The 21,933-nt window shown below is 44.0% G+C and overlaps 2 protein-coding genes across 3 annotated transcripts in view; one reads left to right on the top strand and one right to left on the bottom strand.

Moving 5' to 3' along the window:
- The first annotated feature begins 1 nt into the window (after position 1).
- Positions 2-21,900, top strand: TELO2 (telomere maintenance 2). Of its 2 annotated transcripts, XM_075018260.1 has the most exons (21): positions 2-495; positions 1,048-1,325; positions 1,902-1,970; positions 2,645-2,792; positions 3,190-3,292; positions 4,068-4,136; positions 5,054-5,195; positions 6,472-6,608; positions 7,382-7,470; positions 8,486-8,593; positions 9,211-9,296; positions 9,596-9,687; positions 10,704-10,820; positions 11,770-11,841; positions 12,404-12,574; positions 13,306-13,397; positions 14,221-14,320; positions 14,731-14,795; positions 15,441-15,556; positions 18,707-18,817; positions 21,153-21,900. In XM_075018260.1, the coding sequence occupies exons 1-20, from the start codon at positions 74-76 to the stop codon at positions 18,808-18,810; spliced, it is 2,580 nt and encodes an 859-aa protein (XP_074874361.1). In that variant the 5' UTR covers positions 2-73; the 3' UTR covers positions 18,811-18,817; positions 21,153-21,900. The 2 variants fall into 2 exon arrangements, with proteins under 2 accessions (XP_074874361.1, XP_074874360.1); XM_075018259.1 differs by lacking the exon at positions 21,153-21,900 and having other exon boundaries at positions 18,707-21,146.
- Positions 20,463-21,933, bottom strand: part of IFT140 (intraflagellar transport 140) — a 90,135-nt gene continuing 88,664 nt past the window's right edge. The window contains exons 29-30 of the mRNA XM_075018256.1: positions 21,450-21,591; positions 20,463-20,684 (exon numbers count right to left, since the gene is read on the bottom strand). Of these exons, the coding sequence (XP_074874357.1) occupies positions 20,481-20,684; positions 21,450-21,591 (346 nt within the window). The 3' untranslated portion in view covers positions 20,463-20,480. The remainder of the gene's footprint in view (positions 20,685-21,449; positions 21,592-21,933) is intronic.

Below are 21,933 nucleotides of genomic sequence, written 5' to 3'. Positions count from 1 at the left end.
TCGGCAGCTGCCTTGTCTGGGGATTTTTACGGCAAAACCTCCCGGTTTTTACGGCTGTCCCCTCTGGCGTGGGATGCGCCGCCCGCCAAGGGCGCCTGTCCCTTTAAGACCGGCGCGGGCGGTGCTTTTTCCCGAGCGTCACGCCGGCGAGCGTCGCCCATTGGCTGCCGCTGAGGGCGGGCGGAAGTGGGGTCGCTGCCCCGGCGGCGCCATGGCGGCGGCGCTGGAGCGGGCCCTGCGGGAGGCGGCGGCGGCGCTGGAGCGGGGCGGGGACGGGGCCGCGGCGGCGCTGGGCGCGGTGCGGGCCGCTCTGGCGGCGGCGGGGGGCCCGGCTGCCCTTGGGGAGCGGGAGCGGGCGCTCTTCAGCCCCTTCCTGCGGAGCCTGGCCCGGGCGCCCCGCGCGGCGCGGCCCGAGGGCGTGTGGCAGGGCTGCTTCCTGGAGGGCCCGCCCGGCCTCGCCCTCTGCGTCTTGCTGGAAGCCCTCGCCTCCCCGGGGTCAGTCACGGCTTAGGCTTGGCGGGCGGCTCCCGCGGGCCCGGCCGGGGCTCCTGGGGCCTGCATCCCGGTGGGAGGCGGGCGTCAGGCGGCGCGGTGGCCTGGAGAGCTGAGAGGGGGCTCCTCCGCCTCCGAGTTCGTCTCGGAGCGCAAAAGGAGGGAGGTCTGAGGGTGCCCCACCTGTGGTGTAACGGGGGCATAAACGTGCGAGTGGACGGAGATGGGAGTGGGCGTGGGGAGGCCTTGCACTGCCCTCGGGCCCCCTGAATCCCTTCGTTTCAAAACCCACGTACAGCACCGGTGCTTCCTGCAGAGGTCACAAAACTGTCTTCAGTTATGCTTGTTGAATATCCTGAAAAGCTAGGAGCCAAGGAAACTGTGGAGATACAAAGGGATTAAAATCGCTTTGATTTTAACTTGTTTTGGATTAAAATTCTGTGTGATTGAGCCGCAATGTTGTAGTGGTGAGACCACAATAGCAAAACAATAGCATGCACGTCTTTTGTTATCAGTTAAAAGGGGCAGGGACTTAATCCAGTTACTTTCTTCCAGTCCTAGTGTTCATCCGAGGGAGGTCATTGAGGTACTGGAACAGTTCCTACAGGAGGGACGGATTTCAGCGCTGATGTGGGAGGTCTGTCAGCAGCAAGCGCAGGCTGGCTCACCTGAGCTGCAAGAGGCCCTGCTCAACAAGATTGTATGTTTGCCCGATCACGTGAGCAATAAACTCCAGGGGAAAAACCCAGCAGTATTCTTCCCACAGAACTACTTTCCTCTCTTGGGTGGTGCAGTTATCCAGGTGCTGCAGAAGATCTCTGATTCTCTAAGAGGTAAGATTGCAGGAGGACTGTGCTATAGAGGTGGCTCTTCTTCAGAAGTGTTTTGTGCATGGACCCCCTTGGCTGGTGCTTGAAATACAGATAATGGGTATTGCAGAGCCTCATGTTTATCCTTCAGGCTGAAGTTTATTGTGCTTAAAAGCATAAGATACCAGGAATAAGGAAGGCAGCCAAAGCTTTTTAAAATCTCACTGAAAGCTGCAATCCTACAAGCAGTTAAATAGCATCATCTGTTGCCAAAGCTTAATTGTGGTCACTTGGTCTGTGCTGAAGGAATTGTAGGGAAGATTTAAATGGCACTGAATGAACCACTGGCTTTGTTACCATTCTGTTAAAGTGGGACTGAGCTACTTTAGTCTTCTGACTCTCACTGTGTGTAAATAATACTGGGTGCTGTTTTGTGCCTGAAGGCAGGTGGTGGGGGGAAGATGAGACGATGCTTGAAGAGAAATAGTTAATCTATGTTTTCAGGCTTCAGTACTTGTAGAAGAGTATGCACCTCCTTCTGAAGGTTGTTTGGAGGATACTGGTGATGGTCTTGTTAAGTTTGTGTCTGTTTTATCCCAGGTGGCTTGGATTGCTCAATCTCTTTTGTTTCTCATGTCCTGGGGAAGGTATGCGTTCATGGAAGACAAAGTGAGTGTTTTTCAGTACTATTTTGGGGAGGGGGGAAGGTCCGTTTTGCGGTATTAGTATGGAAGGATGACTATGATGATGACCAACAAAGGGAGTGGGAGATGACCAGTTAATACTTTGGGGGTTTTGTGAGTTGGACTGCATGGGCTGCTGTCTGCTTTCTGAGGCTACTCAACTACATATCTGATAGATGTTGATGCTTTTCTGTCAGCTCATGTGAAAGTGATCTGTTTTCTCAAAAATTGATGAGGTCATTAGTCTTCTCATCCAGCCATTTGGGGTATAACTATTAAATGCTCTTCTAGTGCTTTTCATCCAGTGGTCTAAAAGTACCTTGTAAATGCCAGCATAAATCACTGCCATATGTAATAACCCTCTCACATGAGCAGCCTTCAGTCTGGCTTTGCTTAGGACTTTTAAGCCACTGAATGCAGTAGTTAACAGGGCTGGGGAAGAAGAGGAAAGATTTTCTAGCTGTTTAGTGTGATGAGGAATACTTGGAAGTTTCTTAATCATCTTAGGTTAGTTCTTCCCACAGGAGCAATTTAGAACTGCAAACTGTACATTGTATTTCTTCATCTTGTAAGGATCTTGAAATTTGGAGGCTGACCTTGAGTACCATTGCACCAGTTCTGTCCATCTGGTGTATTTACCTATTTTCTCTTCCACTTCAGAGGAAATTCTGAGTGTTTTGGTACCCCGCCTAACGGATCTCACTAAGTCAGACTGCATCTGGCAAAGAATATGCTGGCGATTGGTTGAATGTGTGCCTGATCGGTGGATGGAAGCAGTGGTCCTTGGTTTTGTGCAGAGAGCACCCGGGTAAGAACTCTGCTTTCCTCCCTGATGCAGACCAAAGGTTGGAATTTTTTCACAAATACTTGCAGAATCAGTTTCTGAAAGATGCTGACATGTGTGTGTGTTTGTGTAGGTGGTTTCTTCTGCAGTACCATTTCCTAAGAGGCTCTAGGGGTAAAGTGAAGTAGTTGATTGTTCCCTCTCAGGGAGAACCTGCACCATTCCTTAAAGATCTGTGTCATGACATGCAGTGAAAAAAGAAGTGAAAATATTCTTTGCAATTACTGACTCACTCTTAAAGTTTAGAGGTGTTTTAGAGACTTTGTTGCAAATAGCTGCTCACAGAATTTCCTAGGATTAGTAGCAGCATGACAGTAATTACATGGATTCCTAATGTTTTGCTCTTAACCTGTCTTGCTAGGGCAGATGTCTTGTCTAGGTTGCTGGGGAACCTGGTTGTGAAAAACAAGAAAGCTCAGTTTGTGGTGACACAGAAGGTGCTGCTCTTGCAGTATTGCCATACGGTAAGGACTCCGCCTTGAAGAGCGGTGTCGTAATGCCTGTTTACCCCAAGTGCCAATGTATTTTTTAGCTGAGCTCCAGGTCTTCTTGAGTAAGATTTAAGTCTTCATTCTGAAATCAGCCTTCAGTCTCCACATGTACCTGAGTTGTGCAGCTGTTGGCTTACATTCCGTCAGCTGAATGTAGTGAAGAGGGAGTGGTAAATGGTTGCTTTGAAATTGTAGGATTCATGTGCTTTCTCAGGGTTGATGGCGATTAATGAATTACTGTACTCTTTTTCTGGAACCAAATGGTTATTTGCACACAGTTTCAGTGTTCTGGGGAGCTGGAGACATCTAGTTAATTTAAAACCTGAAAGAAAAGACTGAAGAAGCCATGACTCTCCCTCACGGATGAGTAGTAGATGAGATGAGGACTGTTGGTTTTTTATTCCTGTGCACCTAAGTTTGTCACAAGGTGTTAGGAAGTGTTCTGTGGCTTGTGATGTGAGAGATACTATCTAGAATTCCTGTGTTCCATGTTTGCCTGGGACTGTGCTGATCTGGTTGGTGGCAAAAACACCGTGCTGTACTCCTGTCCTGTTTTTCCATATATTTCATCAGCAACTGCCTGTGTGTGCTTGTTTTGGTTTTTTTAAATTTGCTTACTTTTCTGTCTCTGAGTGTTGTCAACCAGTCCCTCAGAATGAAAAGTTTAACATAGTAAAAATACATACTTGTCATTGCTGGATGACAACTTTATGCCCAGTTAAAGCAAGACTCATGGTTTTTGTTGCAGACTGCGGTGCTGCAGAACCTCCTTGGCTACCTGTCCCTGGATAGCCTTCGGCATGCCTTATTGATCAAAGTAAGGTTAAGTAATATTGTTGGTGAGGTATCTGATGGAAAAAAATTCTACCGTGTGAGTGTGTGTGTGTGTGTGTCTGTGGGGTGCACAGTTTTGGTACTTCTCTAAGACATTTCCGTTACTGTTCATGAGAGTGAGGGAAACCCTACCATATCACAAGTAAATTGTGATATACAAATAGAAGACTTTCTGCACTGCTGGCGTTAGTTTTTCATATTTAACTGGTAAGTTGTCTTCCAAGTAGCAAAACTAATGAGGCTTGGATTCCGACAGATGTCCCATGTCTTCCATCCTTCCCAGCTTTCTCTGTCATCCCCTGTTTGTGTGGCTGGGCAAATGGCAGCAAGTGAGGAAGTTGTTTGAGAACTGTCTGTGTGCCAAATGGTTGATGAATCAGAATCTCTCTCATCTACCTTTTCCTCAGTGAGGATGCAGATATTTTCTCCCTCCAAGTCACCAGTGTGATGGAACTTCTAGGAAATTTGTATGTCCAGAAATCTCTACCATTTTGTCAGTTAGTTTGTTTTTTCACTGGTTACACATTGTAAAATTATCTGGAAGTACTGGCAGCTATATAAGATTGGACTGAAAACATACAAAACCATATAATATTATACTGTTTTTTGACAATAATGCATATTGCTTTGCATATAATATTTATAAGAAATAAACATCTTTATAATTTTAAATAAAAAAACCCCATACTTAGTATATTAAACCAAGGTGGTGTGGAGTTCTCAGCTGGTCAAACAGTATGTTTGGGCCCTGTTTGTAGGGAGCATAAAGTTCACTGGGAAGCATGAAGACCAAAGGGCCATCAGAATATACAAAGTGCTGTATGAAAACAGGTTTCAAAAATGTGCTTCAGAAAGATTACTTATGTGTGGAGAAGATCCTTTTCAAGTTCTCTGATTTAGGTGCTGCAAGAACTGTTGGAGACCTGGGGAAGCAGTAGTGCTGTGAAACACTCTCCACCTGAGCAGCAGCAGTATATTAGCAAGGCCATCCTTATCTGCCTCTCCCACCTGAAGGAGCCTGAAATTGAGAGCTGCAGACAAGGTGAGGTGGTGGGGTTGGATTTGTTTAACAGAAGGTCTGACTGCAAGTGGAAAATCATCTTGTTTTGATCTATGGATAAACAAAATTGTCCCATCTTCATCTTGGCAAATGGCATAGCCTGCTGGAATCCTCTTTTTCTTTAGTACTGATATGATATAATTCCAAGTGTATAGCTTTAAATTATGAAATTGGAGAAGCATATCTTTGAACTGAGGTTCTTACCTGAACAGTGGTTTAGGAACCCTTAAGTTTTGTCACAGGAGAACAAGGATTAACTCTGGGACTCGTTAGAGGAATGGTGTGATTTGTAATTCATAGGCTTACTGTTGGAGCATGAGTAAGGCTCCAAAGGGGACAGAGGAAAGTACATCAGCATAAAAAGCTGTTTGTTTGGTCTCTGACTATCCATGTGCATTTCTCTGTGTCATTCAGCTCCCCTCAGTGTGAGGTGAGTAGGGATAGTGAGTTACTGGCAAGGACCTCTTATTCTATAGTCATAGTGTGTAGCACATTGGGGTCCTAGTCTAAAATTTCTTTCAGTTGCAATTAAAAAAAATTTCTGTCCAATGTCTAGAGTTACTTCTGTGTGTGTGTGGCTTTTGGCGGGGAGAAGGTTGACTTACAAGACCTGTTCATCTGTTTCATTCTAGAATTAATTCTTCTTTAGGTGAATAAGTGATCTGTTATTTACTAACAGTACTGTAGTTTTATAATGTTTTTTTTATCTGACAGTTGTTGAAAAGATAAGCTTTTTACTACTTAAAGCAGTAAGCCTGCCTGGTAAAGCTGGCAACCATCATTCTCTGTGGGCTGAGAAATACTGGTGTTACGTGCCTGTTTCAGCTTATCTAGGTGGTGAGGGTAATTTCTCCCTCCATGATGGTTGTACTAGTCAGAATTTGTAGCTTCCTCAAAACATGACTTTTTACTTAAGCGGCTTTGAAGCACTCTAAAAACAAGCTAAAGATTGCCTTGACTTACTATCCTTTTTTGTTTCAGTGAAAACCAAAATATTCCAAATTTAGAATATATTGTAATGTTCTGTTGACTTTGTACCGCATGAAAAAGCATGGGTTTATCATATTGGTGCTGAAGGGCAATGCTGCCATTGCAGAAAGGAGTCACAGTTGTGTGGGCCCTTCCTATCTTTCCACCCATTACTGGGTGGTGAACGGCTAAAGATGCCCTCTCCAGGAACCGGCATAAAGATGAATGTTTGTTTCTGTCATTGTTCCATGCACTGTTTTGTTGATTTTGGGTTTGGTTTTTTTTCCAGAGCTTCTCACAAGCATGATGGAGGGTGTGAAATGCCACTTGGACAGCAACCTGCCACAAATACGGCGTCTGGGAATGATTGTGGCAGAGAGCATTAGTTCAAAAATAAATACTGATGGGCCTGTCCTGAAGTTTCAGGTGAAGGTTATAATGAAATTTGTTTGGTGTGCAGGGCTTAGAGGAAATAAAAGCTTTAAATCAGATGATCCAGGGCATTATAGCAAGTTCTAACGCTTATTATCTGGAAATAAGGAGAGGCAGCAACACTTTCAAAAAGAGGCGATATCTGTTTACAAAAAACAATTGTATAGAAAATAGCCAGGTGGCTGAGAATGACCTTAAGAGTGTAATCCAATGGCAAAGTTCTGGGTAAACTGTTGATAATAAAGGACTGCTAGAGGATTATCATATAGCATGAGGGAATTGGAATCTGACCTGTGGAAGTTGAGAAGGAACTTCAAACCTAAACCAGTGGTGAACATTCAGTCCCTGACACAGTGGGAAGACCTGCTCTGAGTTGAGATTCTCAAGACTGACATGGGCATATATGCTCTGCTATTTCCAGTAGACTTTATAAGAATTACATGATTAAATCACATTAATTCTTTAAAAACCTGTATCATCTATCATGTCGCATTGCCACTTATTAAATGTTTTAAAGATTGTAAGTAACATTCAGGCAAGGTCTGATCAGGTACTGCTGTTAAATATAGGGACAAAGATTACATATGGCACAGATTGCTATACACCATAAATACATTACTGCTGGCAGCACAGTGATTGAAAGAAATGGGATTTGTGTGGGTTCATCTGCTCATTATTCAGTCTTCATTTGCATGCAGTCAAAGGGTCAAATGTTGAATGCTGGGCAAATCAAATAGAGTTCAGTAACAGTTATTCTGAATGTCTAGTATGAAGAAGATGAAGAAGCAAGAGAATTGAAGTCCCTTCTGGTGCAGACTCCACCATTCTGTGTTGTCCCCAGCCTTCCAGATGATAAGTAAGATATTGCTACTCTTCATCTCCATGCCATCTTTTTACTCTTCTCCATACCTTTTTTTGAGTTACACACTAGAACTGTATACAGTATTCAGGATGTCTTACATATTCTTAAGCATTATAATGCACTTTATTCTTACAGAGCAGTGTAGTTACGTTAAATTTGTAATTCAAATGGTAGTATGTATTAAAATTGCTTGTTTGATAGCTGCATGTGGTGAAACCATGCTGCAGTTCCTAGGGGTGTTGTGTGCCCCTGGGTGGAATCAAGTGGGCCTTTCTGTTGACATCTGGGAAATCTGGCATTTGGGCCATATGCCCCTAGCCCATTCATCCATGACAAAAATCTAGCCTGTCTGTCAGTCTAAAGACTGGTTCTTTGGTGCTCCTAACTTCCGTAGCATCTGCTGAGGCTCTTTGAAGCACTTAATTTTATCAGCAGATGAATGAAGCACTTCATGTTATCAGCAAATGAAACTCTCCAGCACTCCTGTGAAATACAGGTTTTTTGCTCCCATTTTAGGGGCGTAGACAGCATTTGAGAAATGGAGAGATGAAAGGACATGCCAAAGTCCACAGAAATAGGTACAGAGTCAGAAAAAAAATTTCTCCATTACTGTATTCATCCCACTAGCAATAGTTAAAGATGTTTCTTCCCCATTTGTTCGGTTTAATTCATAGCTTCAAATATGGTGCAGGCCAGTGTGATCCAGTTATCACAGATGGGTCTTTCCTCAGCAGGTAGGTACAAGTTAGTGCAGGGGGAACGCAGCAAATTAGCTAGCTTAATTTTTGTAATCCATTGCTCTTCTGTTAAGAGATTCTGCTTCTCTTCTCCCCTCACCCCATTCTTCTTCCCAGGACTTTGTTCGTTGTGTTGGCCAAGCTAGGTGGGAGACTGCAGCAGAAATAATGATCTGCCATTCTGTTTAGGCAGCAAGGGTTGATGGTGTGGGTAGTTTCTTGCCTGTGAGTAGGAACTTTATTGGTTTTAATATTCTTGTTCCTCACAACAGGAATGAGAAAGCAGATGCTGCACCACCGTTGGTATTGGAAAGTAACAAGAAATCACATACAACAGCCCTTGTGATGTCAGATGAGGAGTCAGATGCTGAACTTGACAGGTATGGGCAAGAAACTGGTAGGAAATGGAAAATAAATGGCAGCTTCTTAAGAGCAGATGTGGGGAGAAGGGAGCTATCAGTAGCTGCATTTCTTGGCAAATCTTGAGTTTTCTGACCTTGTTCAGCTGAGTGGTATGCAGCAGAGTAGGACTTTGTGGGAAGTTGCACGCAAGTATGTTAGTCAATAATTTAAGCAACACCTATGTCATGTACAACCATTGTATTTATTCCATTTGACTTAGATGTTTCCTGGAATTGCGAATATATCTACCCGTTTTAATAGTGGGCCTGCCTTATTCTGTCACTTTACCAATATATAAAGAAATCTCAAAAATCAGCTTCTAGTCTCTTGGTGACCTGACTCCTTCCTGCACCGACCAGGAGATCCAGTTCCAGATCTGGTCACAGAACTGCTATTTCACTGAGCTTCAGAGTAATTCACAGAACTTCCTAAGGAACCATTTCAGGCTAGGCTTCAACAGTGCTGCTGGATGATGCAAGAGTGATGGCGTTATGACAATGTTATGTGCTGGTTCTTTCCCTTTTGTGTGGATAGCTGGGGAAAGGAAGAACATCTATACCCCATGGACTAACTCCTGCCTTTATTTCTTTTACAGTGATGATGACCTCATCCCTTATGACATGTCAGAGGATAAAGAACTAAAGATTAAGGCTCCTGTGTATATCCGAGACTGTATTGAAGGTAGGAGATTTTGGGCTGAGTCTTTATCTGTTTCTTACTGGTTTTGGGAGAATGGTCTCTGTGTAGATTTATGTTTTTCTGAGCTAATTTGAAGAAGCTGTAGGATTTCAGTAATCTGGGCTCAAGTGTTGAACTGTAATTTCTGAGTAATTTCAGTTTGGTTCCTAATACCAGTCATGTGGTGGGTCAGTGATACCTGCCTATAACAAGACAAACTATTAGTAGAAGAAAGTTGGGGGTATATACCCAAGCCCAACCATTCTGTTAATAGCTTTTGTTTGTCTTTTGATTACCTTCAGTCCTGACAGGATCTGAAGATGTGGACAAATGGGAAGCTACAGTCAAGACTCTTGAGAGCTTGGTTCGAAAGAATCCAGCAGCAACAAGAGAGGTGAAGTAATATGAGCTAAGTTACCAGTGGGCTGTAATACAGGATTATCCTGTTGCCCTCATGAGAAGACTAAACATGCCAACAGAGCATCAGGCTAGGCTAATGTGTACCTGGATTTAAAGCTTTCAACTTGGGAAGGGAAACAGAAGGAAATAGTTGCTTTGGAGGTGAGGATACAGAGCACAAAGGAGCAGGCAAAGGTGCTGGCAACAGTATGGCATTTACCAGCTCCAGCACTGAAAATGAAATGCATTCCAAATAGACTTTGCCAGTAATGTGAGGAAGCAGAGGAAGCTCTGTGCTTTGTGCTGGACAATTAAAAATTTAGAGATACAGTTTACGGAGCAGCCGTGAATTCCACAGACCGATTTATTTTAATTTTAGATTTAATTGATTTTGAATTGAAATTGAATTTAATTGTTATTCCCCAACAAAAAGGGAGATAAAATCAAATGGACTTTCCCTATTTGCTTGTACAAGCATAATGTCTTCTGGAGGGAGTAGCTGGGTTGTACTGGTCAAGATGAAAAGCTCAGGTGAGAGGAACTTGGGATGAGGTCACTGGTGTGATGAGTCCTCACCTCCACATGTTAGTGATCACTTGAAGGTGGCAGAGATATAGGCCTTTGCCAGCTGAGAAAGGGAAGGGGTGTAGTCTGGTAAATAGTGCACAACCTGCTGCTGCTCATCAGGCATGTTACTGAGCTGGACGGGCTTTGGGTGTGGTACTGTACACTTTAACCTGTCAGTTATAGTGACAAGTCCTCCTAAATCATGAGGTCACCACTTGTCCAAAAAGCCAAAGTGAATGTGGGCAGAGAAATTGGCATAGGGGTTTGTTCAGTGTTTTGGGAAATCTGTCCTGATGGCATTTAGCTTAATGTGTTTTCTCCCCCTCCTAAGTAATGGACATGTATATGCTCTTTGCTTAAACGTTAGAAATGGTATGTAAATCCTGTGAGGAAAAAAACCCAACACCTGCAGGGATTTGATTCCTCTTTTTGTATTTTGAGCAGGTTAGTGTGGAGCTGGCAAAAATATTATTGCATCTGGAGGAGAAGACCTGTATTGAAGGCTTTGTGGAACTCCGTCAGAGAGCTCAAGTAGCTGTTCTAACCACAGATCCAATACCTGTGAGTCCCTCACTGCTTTCCTTTTTCCACTTGAGGCACAGGCAAAAATTTAAGCAGCTGAAGTCTCTTGCTAGCTTGATAGAAGTGTGGTAGAATAGCTAGTTCATGTCTGACGGCATTTATGCAGAGATGGGCTATGTACTGAAGAATCTGCAATGGATGACAACAGGAAAGAGAAGACTGTAAGAGCTGTAATGGACTGGAGGAGCTGTTTGGAGGTTGTTAGTATGAGTATAGCTGACAAGGCAAGTTAGATAAGGACTTCTTGCACTGAAGGGGAGATGGTTTCACATAGAGGGAAGCTGAGGCACAGAGGGCTTATCTAGAAGAACACTTGACTGGTGATTTTAATCATAGAATGGTTTGGGTTGGAAGTGACCTTTAGAGATCATCTACTTCCAGCCCTCCCTGCCATGGGCAGGCACATTTTCACTACATGAGGTTGCTCAAAACCCCATCCAGCTTGACCTTGAACACTTCCTATGATGGGGCATCTGCAACTTCTCTGGGCAACCTGTTCCAGTGTCTCACCACCCTCATAGTAAAGAATTTCTTCCTTATGTCCAGTCTAGATGTATCCTCTGTCAGTTTAAAATCTTCACCCCTTGTCCTGTCGGTACAGGCCCTGGTAAAAAGTCTCTCTCTGTCTTTCTCATAAGCTCCCTTTAAGTATTGAAAGGGCACAGTAAGGTCTCCTTCAAAGTGCCAAAGCTGCCATGGCAGTTGTTTGGGTACCTCTGCATAGGTACTTACTTCCTTCGGGAGAATCTAGAAGTGAAAGTGTCTGAATTTTCCCTATTTGCACAGCATGTCTCTTCCCTTCTCTTGGAGGCTTGTTGTTAACTAACAGGAAGCAGGACTTCTCCTGAAATGGAATGCTTTTAGAGTTACTGAGAAGGCTGTTTCCAGCCTGGGTTTGTGTTCATTGTGCCTTGATTTTTCTGTACAGGTAGCAAAGTACTTGACCTCCCAGTTCTACTCTCTGAACTACAGTCTTCGTCAGCGCATGGACATTCTCGATGTAAGTGCTCTTCTTTTAACTTCCCACTTCCCTTGTGTCTGTTGCACCAGTGCTGTTTCCCTGAGATGTAATGGGGTTACCCTGTATTCCTCGTAGGAGGAGGCAGACATGGGAATGTCTTACGTTAGTATTTGTGCCTGGCATTCCCCTCTCGTTTGTAACCCTGCTACGCTCCATGTGTACAGTGATCCTCACAGAATGCAAAACATATGATGCTTATTTGCCTAGGAGAAGCCGCTGTTTCCTAACACGTCATCAGTCTGTAATATCTTCACTTTCTGAAAGACAGCAATCTGCCTGTGATGACTCCTACGTCATTTCACTTACTGTGTCTGAAGAAGGGAGCCACTGTTCTGTTTCAGGGCTAAGTGACCAAGTGCTTGGTCAGTACCTCAGAGCCAACTGTTTGTTTGGGGATCAGTTACCTTGCTGTTCTTCATTCTAAACCTGTTGTGCCTTTCTGCTTTGCTGTTCCTATCAGTTTGCGTGCAGGTAACTCTGTTGTGGTTCTCTAGTACAGGGATTACCACTTTTTAACAGAACCTCCCTCTTTTTGGTCTAGGTATTGGTTTTGGCAGCTCAGGAACTGTCCTATCCCAAATCCCATAGGAAGACCAAGCATTCTGGTGCCCAAAACCCTTGTATCCAGCTCCTTCCTGGAAGTGACAGCTCTAAGGACTGGAGAAGAATTGTTGATGAGAGGATCAAAAGCAAGACTCGGAGATTTGCTACGGTGAGGCCAGGGCAGAAACAAACTAATGTCAAATCCAGCAAAAATAGGTATGCTAGGAGTTGCTGTAGTTCTGTCTGGAAAGAGTAAAATACCTGTGAAATTGGGCCCAATCCAAAGGAAAGACTGTGTAACTTCAAATATAAATTTATCTTAGTATCTGGCTGAATCTTTCAGTGCAGAGTACCAACCCTTGTAGTTCTCTTCAAGCAGGGAAAGGAGAATAAACCTTGAACTGCTTGCCTTGCCTTGAGGGATAGTTGTTGCTGTTCTGTGCTTGTTCTGAGCTTGTCTGGCCACTGCAGGGAGCTGTGACTGCACCTCACAGATCCTAGAGCCTCCTCTATCAGACTAGCTGCCTCTGGACTGGACTGTCTCAGCCTTCCTACTTTTCAGGGAGATAAATTGATGACAGTTTCCTGGTTCCCAGAACTCCCTTGTGGTTCATCCTGGAGAACTTGTTTTCCAAAACTCCTTTATCCCTTGCATGTTCTTGTTTCTTCTATCTAGCCCAGCAGTACTGAGCTATATTGTACTAAAATACTTAGATGTGTGAGAGGATCTGAAGTGGGAAGCGAGCCTTCCAGTTTGAAAACTAGTAGCCATAGGTGTACAAGCAAGCAGTGGCTGAAAATGAGATGGCTGCAAGGAACCTATAGCCTTGACAGTGTCCAGTGAAGTGGAAGAGTCGAATGCTGCATGCTGTGTCTAGACTTCATTTTTCTCTTGGACAGGGTCAGTCTCAAGCGGAACTGGCTTCCAGCCCAAATGAGTTCAATTCTGTTGTTGGGCACTTCTTTTTTCCATTGATTCAGCACTTTGACAGGTAAGTGTGAATACCTTGGGATGTAGGCATGGCAGCTGCAGAGTGAACCTTTCTGCTTGTTCTGCTTGCCTCGGAGCAGCAGACTGAAGCCCAGAAGCTGTACAGGAGTCCAGTGACAACACACTGATGCCTGGCTCATGCATAAAACTTAGAGAGGAGGGGTATGTGGTCTCTTGGACTTATCCTATGAAGTCTTGTTGGGCAGGAGTGCATAAGACCCTGCAGAAGTGAAGATACATACCTCTCAGCAGGTACACACAGGCAGATGATTTTAGCAGTACCAAACCAGTTATCTTGGCTGACCCTCCACCTTGGGAGGTTCACACAAAACCACAGAACTCAGACTGCAGTCTTTAACCAGTTAACTCTGTCTCAGGTTTTGGCCTGTCACCTGGACTGGTCCTTGTGACCACGTTGTAGGACACAGGACACAGTTTATTGTCAGTCACTTAAGTCTTTGCTAACTTGAGGAAGGCTGAGTAATTGATTCCATGATAATCAAGATTCTTGTAATACCAGTCTTAATAGTTTGTTTCTAGTATGGCAGTGGTGCTAGCTTTTGCATTCAGTTCTTTCTAAGTAAAGCCTGTTGGTAGAATAAGTGATACCTGCTGTAAGAGTAGAGGATATTACTGGTTTGGGAGCAAAAATGAGAGCAAACAGCTGTGGCCTATGTTAAACTGGGGATTGCTGTATAACGACTGTTGTCATAGGGATTCAGGCTTGTGGAGGACAGTTCAGCCTGCACAACCACCCTGACTGTTCCAAAGATGCACTGATCAGCCTTCTCACTGCTACAGGACTGTGTATCTTGCACTTGCAGGCCTTTGACAACATTTGATCTCCTGGGGGAAGATCACTTTGTCCTTGGAAGACTGGTCCACACTTTAGCAATCCTGATGTACTTGGCTGTCAACACTGTGGTAAGGAAGGCTGCATGAGCTTGCAGATAGCAGGAGAGGCTTCCAGCCTGGGAGTTCAGAGGTGCCTTCTGAAATAGCAGTGTGCTCTGAGGCCTGCTACACTTAGACTGGCAGCAAGTTTGAGTCATGTGTGCTGAGAAGTTGCGAAAAGGGCTGGGAAAAAATGGTCAGAAAAGAGACATGGGATTCAAGACAACCCTACACTATCTTTTGCTGCTTATGGTAGAAAAACTATCAACTTCTGGGGGAGGTTGGGCACATCATTTCACTTTACAGCCTAAGTTTCCTCATCTGTAAAATAAAGTTAACTGTAACCCTGATCTTCACAACGGTGTATCTCAAGGTCCAGTTCTGTAGGGCAGTGTGAACGTGAAGGTATTCGGTGTTTCTGTCATAATCCTGTTTTGCAGGCAGTTACTGCAATGGGAAAGGCACTGCTGGAGTTTGTTTGGGCTCTGCGTTTCCACACTGACTCGTGAGTTGTAGTTGTATGCTTTCATTTTTAAAGATCAGCTGTGAGCCGGTCTCCAGCCATGGTTTGTCTTTGTCTAAGACTAGCACCGGACTGAGAATGTCAATGACTGAATGCATTAACTCTATGCTCTCCTCCAGCCTTGTGTTCTTATGACTGAGTATTGCAAGAATATGTAATGAAGGCATTGCTTTAATGTCAGACCAACATATGAACTTGGCTAGTGTCTTCTAGTGTGGAGGTAAAGTCACTTGTAGAAAGCATGACAAATTTCTTGATCAACTATCCATGTGATAGTTTCATCTATGTTTACTCAGGGAGCTCAGAAAACTTTAGATTCAATTCAAGCATTCAACCCTGGAAAGAAACTAAGACATGTAGCCAAAATGCTGTAAACATCCAATTTCTTTTTTGATCTCAGACTTGTCTGGGACTCTGAATTATGCTAGGCTCCCTGCACCACAGCATGGCAGGGGCTCTGTATATGGGCACTCTGCCAGCTGGTGCATGATTACACTCCTAATCAGTAGGAATATGGCAAAAGTCATCATAATCACAAACATTTGAAACTGGAGAAGCCCTGAGGTGAGGAAATCAAGGTAGAGCACAAAGCTGCAGGCTCTAACCAGTTCAGTCTTTCTCCAACAGGTATGTGCGCCAGGGTCTTTTGTCCTGTATCTCTTCCATGCTCCTTAGTGTCCCTACGGAACGTCTTCTGCAAGACATGACAGAAGAGCTTTTGGAGACTCAGTCCTGGCTGGGAGGTAAGATGTGGTGTATACCAGTGTTTTTCTGGGTAGTGATGCAGTCTTTGTGCAGCATCTCTTTAATTGTGATTGTAGCAGTAATGTCCTAGTGTTGTGCACCAGAGATTTGCATGATAAGCATATTTATCGCTGCTTGTAAGTTTAGGGCAAATACCAGACCACACTGTGTGCTGTACAGATGTATTACCAAGGTATCTAAAGGAAAAGCTGAGAGCTGCGTATGGCATTTCAAAGCGTGACTATCCTCACCTTACAGGCCAACCAAAAAGAATCTCAAAATGTATTATGTACCCCCTTTCTCTAAGTGTCCAACCACCCATCTCATGAAGCTGCAGAAAGTATTGTCACACTGCATATTACATCCAGGCAGTGACTTTGACCAGCAGCAACGTACAAGGCTTGTATGGCCCATTTACACCATGTGCACAGAAGATGAGTTTCATCAGTGCTAAAAATAGGAGGAAGAAGAGCATGGCCCCATCTCCTAACTTCCTATTGCTGATAGAAAGAACAACCTATGAAAGACAACAAATGACTTTGCATGATGCACCCAACACACCTTACATCAACACAAGCTATGTTTGTGTGTTCTGGTAGGCTGGAACTGTACAAATTGGTGGTCAGGTATTGCAGTGTGCTGGAAGTACAAGAGGAAATAACACTGTGCTTTGTAGCTCTGAAGCCTCCACTGTATTTTGAGTGGACCTTGTGTGACTCCCTGGGTTGGTTTCCTTCACCATTCTCGCTCTTGGTTAGTTGGCTTCCCACAGGGAGCAGGCAGGAAGCGACACTGACACAGCCGGCCTCTGATCCTTGCAGGTTGTGGAGCTCTGTGCCCTCTAAAAGGAAGAGAGCTGCCTTGTGGGGCCAAAAACTTTACTTTTCCCATGACATGGTGTGCTCTGAGGAATCTGCTTGTCTCTGCAGTTAACACTGCTATTGCCAAGGAGAGCCTTTCCAGGAATGTTATAAATGTATTTTCAGCATGAGGGTCTGTGTAATCTGTTTTTAATGAGTTATTTTTAGAAGGGAGAGGATGACAGAGCTAGTAGCATCTTTTTATGTCCATAGGTAGTGTAATGGCCATCTCTTTACATGTAGTGCTTTTGCATGAAAATTGCATGGTAGATCCTGGTGGGAATGAGACCAGGATAAGATCACAGTTGTCTGTATAGTGGAGAAGGGGAAATTGTTGTAGGAGCCATTCAGAAACCTTAAAGAATACAACTTGGCTCCCCATCTGGTCAGATATGATTTAAGTGTAATTTTAAAGGGCTTCTAGAGCTGCTTCCTGAAACACAACAGCTTCTTGGGCTATGCCTTTGCTATTTGTTGTAAGATTGTTGGTAAAACAGCTATTATAGGGAGGCACTGGGCTCCTCCTTGCTGCTCCAACAGGTGAAGTCAGTCACTAGAGACCTACTTTTGTGATTGAATCATGGTTTTGAGCTAGCAGACTTGCTGTTGCTTCATGACTCTTCCAGACAAGATTTGCAAGAGGTGTCATGTATTACAGCTGTTGCTGTAGCCGTCAGGCATGCAAGCCTTCTAGTAACCATGCCTAATGGCCAGGAGAAGTCACGACTCTGGGTTTCAGCTTAAAGCATCTACATTTCTCTTGCTATGGCTAAATTACAGTGAGGAACAGTGGGCTAGAAAATGTTACCCATGAAACGTTTAGTAGAAATCTACAGATTGGCTCATTTGTTATTATATCACAGCCTATGCAGACTGCTGTAGTTCATTATGTGAATATGACTGTTCCTGCCCTTCAGCCTTTGGGCTGTAACTAGAACTGTTTCCCGTTAGAAAGTGTTTGCACTGTGGTGTAAGAAACTACTTCAGACACTGTCACGATACTGTCTACTTAGTGGATGCTTTGGGACATTTCAGCTGGGGAGAGAGGCCAGGATCCACCTTGTACTTGTCTGTTGTTGCCCTTAATGGCATGCTGGACCGACTGTTGAGTAGCCTAATCTTTCCCGGGGGAGGGAGGGAATACCTAAACATTTCTAGGAAACAGTTCCTTTGATTCCTCAGCAGCTGACTTTGAGGGAATTCCCCACCCCTTGCAAGTGCTGTAGAGCTATGTCATAGGTAAGTTTGTTTTATGTGAGGACCTGAATGATCCTCTGGTGCCCTGTGCCTCCCTTTCAGTGGCAGCAGTTCAAGGTCCGTGTTCATGGCAATTAGAAACAGTGCCAACACCACTCTCTTAGCGTTTGAGCTTGTACTAATCTGTCTTGTAGCCTCGCCCTTTTTGCCTTCTGTAGAGGGAGTATGGAAACACCATCGTGAAGCTCTCCCGGAGGTTATAAATAGCCCTACTCCATCTGAATGAGTCATGTGTTTGGGCTGACAGTACTGGGCTCTGAGCACACTGCTTGTGCGTACAGGATATCCTTACACAGACTCTCTGCTCTTCCAGGCTCCCCCTGCTCAGACATCCTGCGTGCATCCTGATTTTTACTTTGCAGGCCCATTAAGGGCCCCTGAAATAACAGCTGCTGGAAGCAGCTTCATGCCCTCCCTCACATGCTGCATAAAGTGTGAAAGAACTACTGGTTTATCAGAAGACTAATCTCAGAATGGAGGATGTGTTGAAACTTGGGGCCTGCCTCTTTCTTTCCCCCTTTTGAAGGGCAGTGTGACCACAGATTTCAGGAGGGAGCGCTGAGCGTTTGTTTAGATTGCAGGAATTGGCAGAATGGAGACTTTAGGCTTTTGAGTAAGTGGATTTCTAATTGCAAACTGCATTCATGCTAGTAGGTCAGCTGTAGAAAGGTTATGTATAGCTCAGGGGCACAAGTATAAATTCTGGCATGGAGGTTATCCCATGGAATGCAAGGTTAGACAATTTCTATAGTGTTTCAACCCAATTGACTGTTTGTTTCTGCTACAAGAATGAACTGAGCATTATCACAAGTGACAGTCAGGGCTTAGCTAAACTCATACTGCTTAAGATGATCAAGTTTGCACATCTTTGCCTTCTGGTCTAACACAATTCCTGCAAGTGCTGATGTCCAGCCCAGAGTTAGGTGCATTTGCTGTTGCATTTAGTGGGATGGTCAGTGAAACAGTGGAGAAGTGTTAGGTGAAGAGCAGTTTTTCCCATTTTCCAACTAACAGTGGCTGCTTCTTTTGCAGATGTGGTGGAGAAAGATCCAGATGGGGACTGCAGGAGGCTGGCCTTGCAGAACTTGCTACTAATGGAGAACCTGAAAAAGAAACTCAAAACTGTCCCTTCCTAGCTGAAGGGTAAAAGAAATGACCTTTACCTTATACTCTTGCCAGCTGGATGTGTGTAGGCACTGCTGCGGCCTCTTCAGCAGTCACCTGGCTGGAGAAGAGGAAGAAGGGGGGAAGGGTGCCGAGCTGTAAGCCAGCAAACCTGACTTGACATCTGGACTTTGTAGCGGAGGCCAATTTAGTGAGCTATTGCTATCCGGTACGGAGTGTACAGATGCAGGAAGGTAGGCTAGCACTGCCATCCTCCCCACAACGCCCCAGCCCCCACCTCCAGCTATTTATAACCTTGGCAGGTTTGAGCACTCTGCTAAAAATATGGGGAAGATCTCATAGCAGACTTCTTGTCAGAAAAACAGGAGGGCTGGAGAGGGCCACTTATCTCCCAGGGCTAAGTCTATGACATGCCCATAATAAAGGCTCCCGTGTCTTCTAGCAGTCAGTGTTTGGCAGAATAGTTACCAGCCTGCTGTTCGAAGGGGTGGCGTGGTGCAGGGAATGATACTGCTGATGAGATGTTAAGAACTGAGTAGCTACACTGAGGTTCTGAAAATGCCCCAAACCTTTAAGGCTCGAGCTAGAGCTGTGCTGTGGTTAAGAAGGAACAAAGCAAGAATTCTTTTTGTATAATCTTAGTACAGAACTAAGTTTCTATTAAAGGATAACTAACATCCAGATTTTGACCTTAAAATATCCCCCACCTGTCTTCCCTGAAAGCATACAATTTAAAAACTTCATATTCACCCCAAGTTTTGAAGCAAGTCAAAAAGTGGGGAAAAGAAGAATCACTCTAAGCAGAAGGGCTAGTCAGTATGAAATGTATGAGAGTGACTTTAATAAGTACACCTTCGTGGGGCAAGTTAACAGGATTAAAGGTGAGCAAAACCTGGGTTGCTTATGTTGGACTTCACTTCTCACAGTCCTACTTGTGCCAGGGAAGAAATTTACATCCAAAAATCTGACTAGTACAGAGTAGCTTGATGTAACTGTGGTGTTTGGAAAAGAAGCTTCACTGGCTCAAAGTGACACAGCTTGAGCAGGGAGGATTGGACCAGATGACTCCAGAGGTCCTTTCCAACCCCAACCATTCTGTGATACTGAGGTTTAGTCCAGATTTTTGTAAATGGTAGCTCTAGCCTACATGACCCTATGATGTATTTAAATACAAAAGCTTTGGATTGGGGGAAGCCTCCCTTCATTCTGCATTAAAGGAGTAGATTGACTTTTACCCAAGCTCCTATCCAAACAGGACAGAGATTGTTTTCAGGAGTTCTGACTTATAGGGAATGACAAATCAGTGCCTTAGCAGACCAAAGTTGTACTTGAAAATTTTGTGAACTCGAGAGTTTCCACCTCAGTTATTCAGCTCTTTTCTGTACTCAGAAAAAAGGCCTGAAGTTCTTGTTGCAGTTCTTGTCCCCCCCCCTCCCCCAAATTTATTAAAATACTAAAAATAGCTTCATTACAGGGTATACATGTGAATCTTTGTATGCAGTGTTTGAGGTAACATATTAACTTCAATACTGTTGCTTGTACAGTCCAGCAGGAAGAATAAATTTCTTGGTAATAACCAAAAAGCCTTGTCACAGCAGTGTGTTGACTGATGTATGACCCCTAACACGGACAGAATAAATGACCTAGTATTAAAGTCAACTTTGCGTTTAAGTGTAAGTTGTCAGGGGTCCTCCACTTCATCAGCCACTTCTTCTTCCACCTCCTTGTTCTCCATACTGCTGTGGCACATTTGTTCTGGAACCAGGGTTCGGCTTATGGGAATGCCTGCTCCTCGGTGAACTGCCTCAATGGTCTGTGGAGTCACGTAGTAGCTCAGGTTCATCGGTGGAATTCTTTTCTGCATCTCTTCCAGATACCGATAAGCCTAAAGTAATGCACAGAGATCACTGTTACGGGAGGGAGGCGGTACTGCTATACAAGTCCCAGCAAAATGGTGAAAAGCATCCACCCTTAGTGTGTGGCTGAGCTCTTGACAGGAGCTTAGTGTTGAAAGGTGCTAACGCTTAGCCAGGAGTTGTAGCCTTTGCTAACATGACGACCTTTCATAGTCACTTGTGTCAATTTTGTCTTTCTCAGTTTAAAAAAGTAGTCTTTAAAGGCTGGTTTTACATTCTCCGATAGCTGAAGCACTGTCAAAAAAACATGTTGAAAACAAGGTCAATCAGCACAGCTGGAGAAATTAGCACCTGGCATCCTTAGGTTTTGTAATAGTGGCAGGTTATGGTTTAGTCCAAATGCTGGTGTGTGTGTGTGGCACTTCTGCCCTGAAGAAATGATTCATCAGTTCCTCAAATGACTGCAATTTTACAATTTTCTTTTCTTCTTTGGCCAGGTGGCAAATGAAGTACAGTGTAATTGCCGAGACATGCACTCAGACAGACCCTTCTGTTCTTATCTAATAACTGGGAATGTTGAAGAATCCACTACTATTTATGTTCTGTGTCCTGTGAGCTTTCTTTTTCCCATGAAATGAAAAATATATTAATATGGATATAGTTCAGTTTAGCTCCTGTAAAGGAGCCTCTACTGTGGAATGTTGTCCCGTATGAGAGAATCATGCTATACGAAGCTGCACTGGCATATATAAAATACAGGCTCTGTAGATTGGAAGAACTGAGAATTAACTTACCATATGGAATTCCTGCACTTGTACATAATGTTCAACCAGAAATCCCAAGATATCGCCGTGACGGATGGCATTGTCAAAATCTTGTTCAGCTAGGAGAAGTTCACACTGTCTGACTGCCTCCTTGGGATCTTCAGGGTAAACTCTAGTAAAGAGCAAAAGGAAACTTAACAGTCTGGGGGAGACCATTCAGTTTGTCGTGTGAAGAACAGGGAAGACTTTTTTTTTTTTACTGTGTTACATTTTGTAATTGCCTTTCTGACAGAGCTATGCTCTTCTCAGTCCCTACACTTGCTTATAATTCAGGTTACCTTTTCACCTTTAATGTCAACAGCACTTTTAAAAAAACACATAATAGGCTTCCTGCTAGAAAAATGTAACAGCAGCTTTTAGAAGCGAATATGCAAATTATTTATTAAACTCTAGGTACCAGTACAACTTTTCTTCTTGTATGATATTTCTGTCATTAGTTTACATGCTCTGAATA

The sequence above is a fragment of the Buteo buteo genome, chromosome 29 (assembly GCF_964188355.1).
Source record: "Buteo buteo chromosome 29, bButBut1.hap1.1, whole genome shotgun sequence".
Taxonomy (NCBI): Eukaryota; Metazoa; Chordata; class Aves; order Accipitriformes; family Accipitridae; genus Buteo; species Buteo buteo.
Note: the sequence above shows the minus strand (reverse complement) of the source record. Positions and strands in the feature narration are given on the sequence as shown.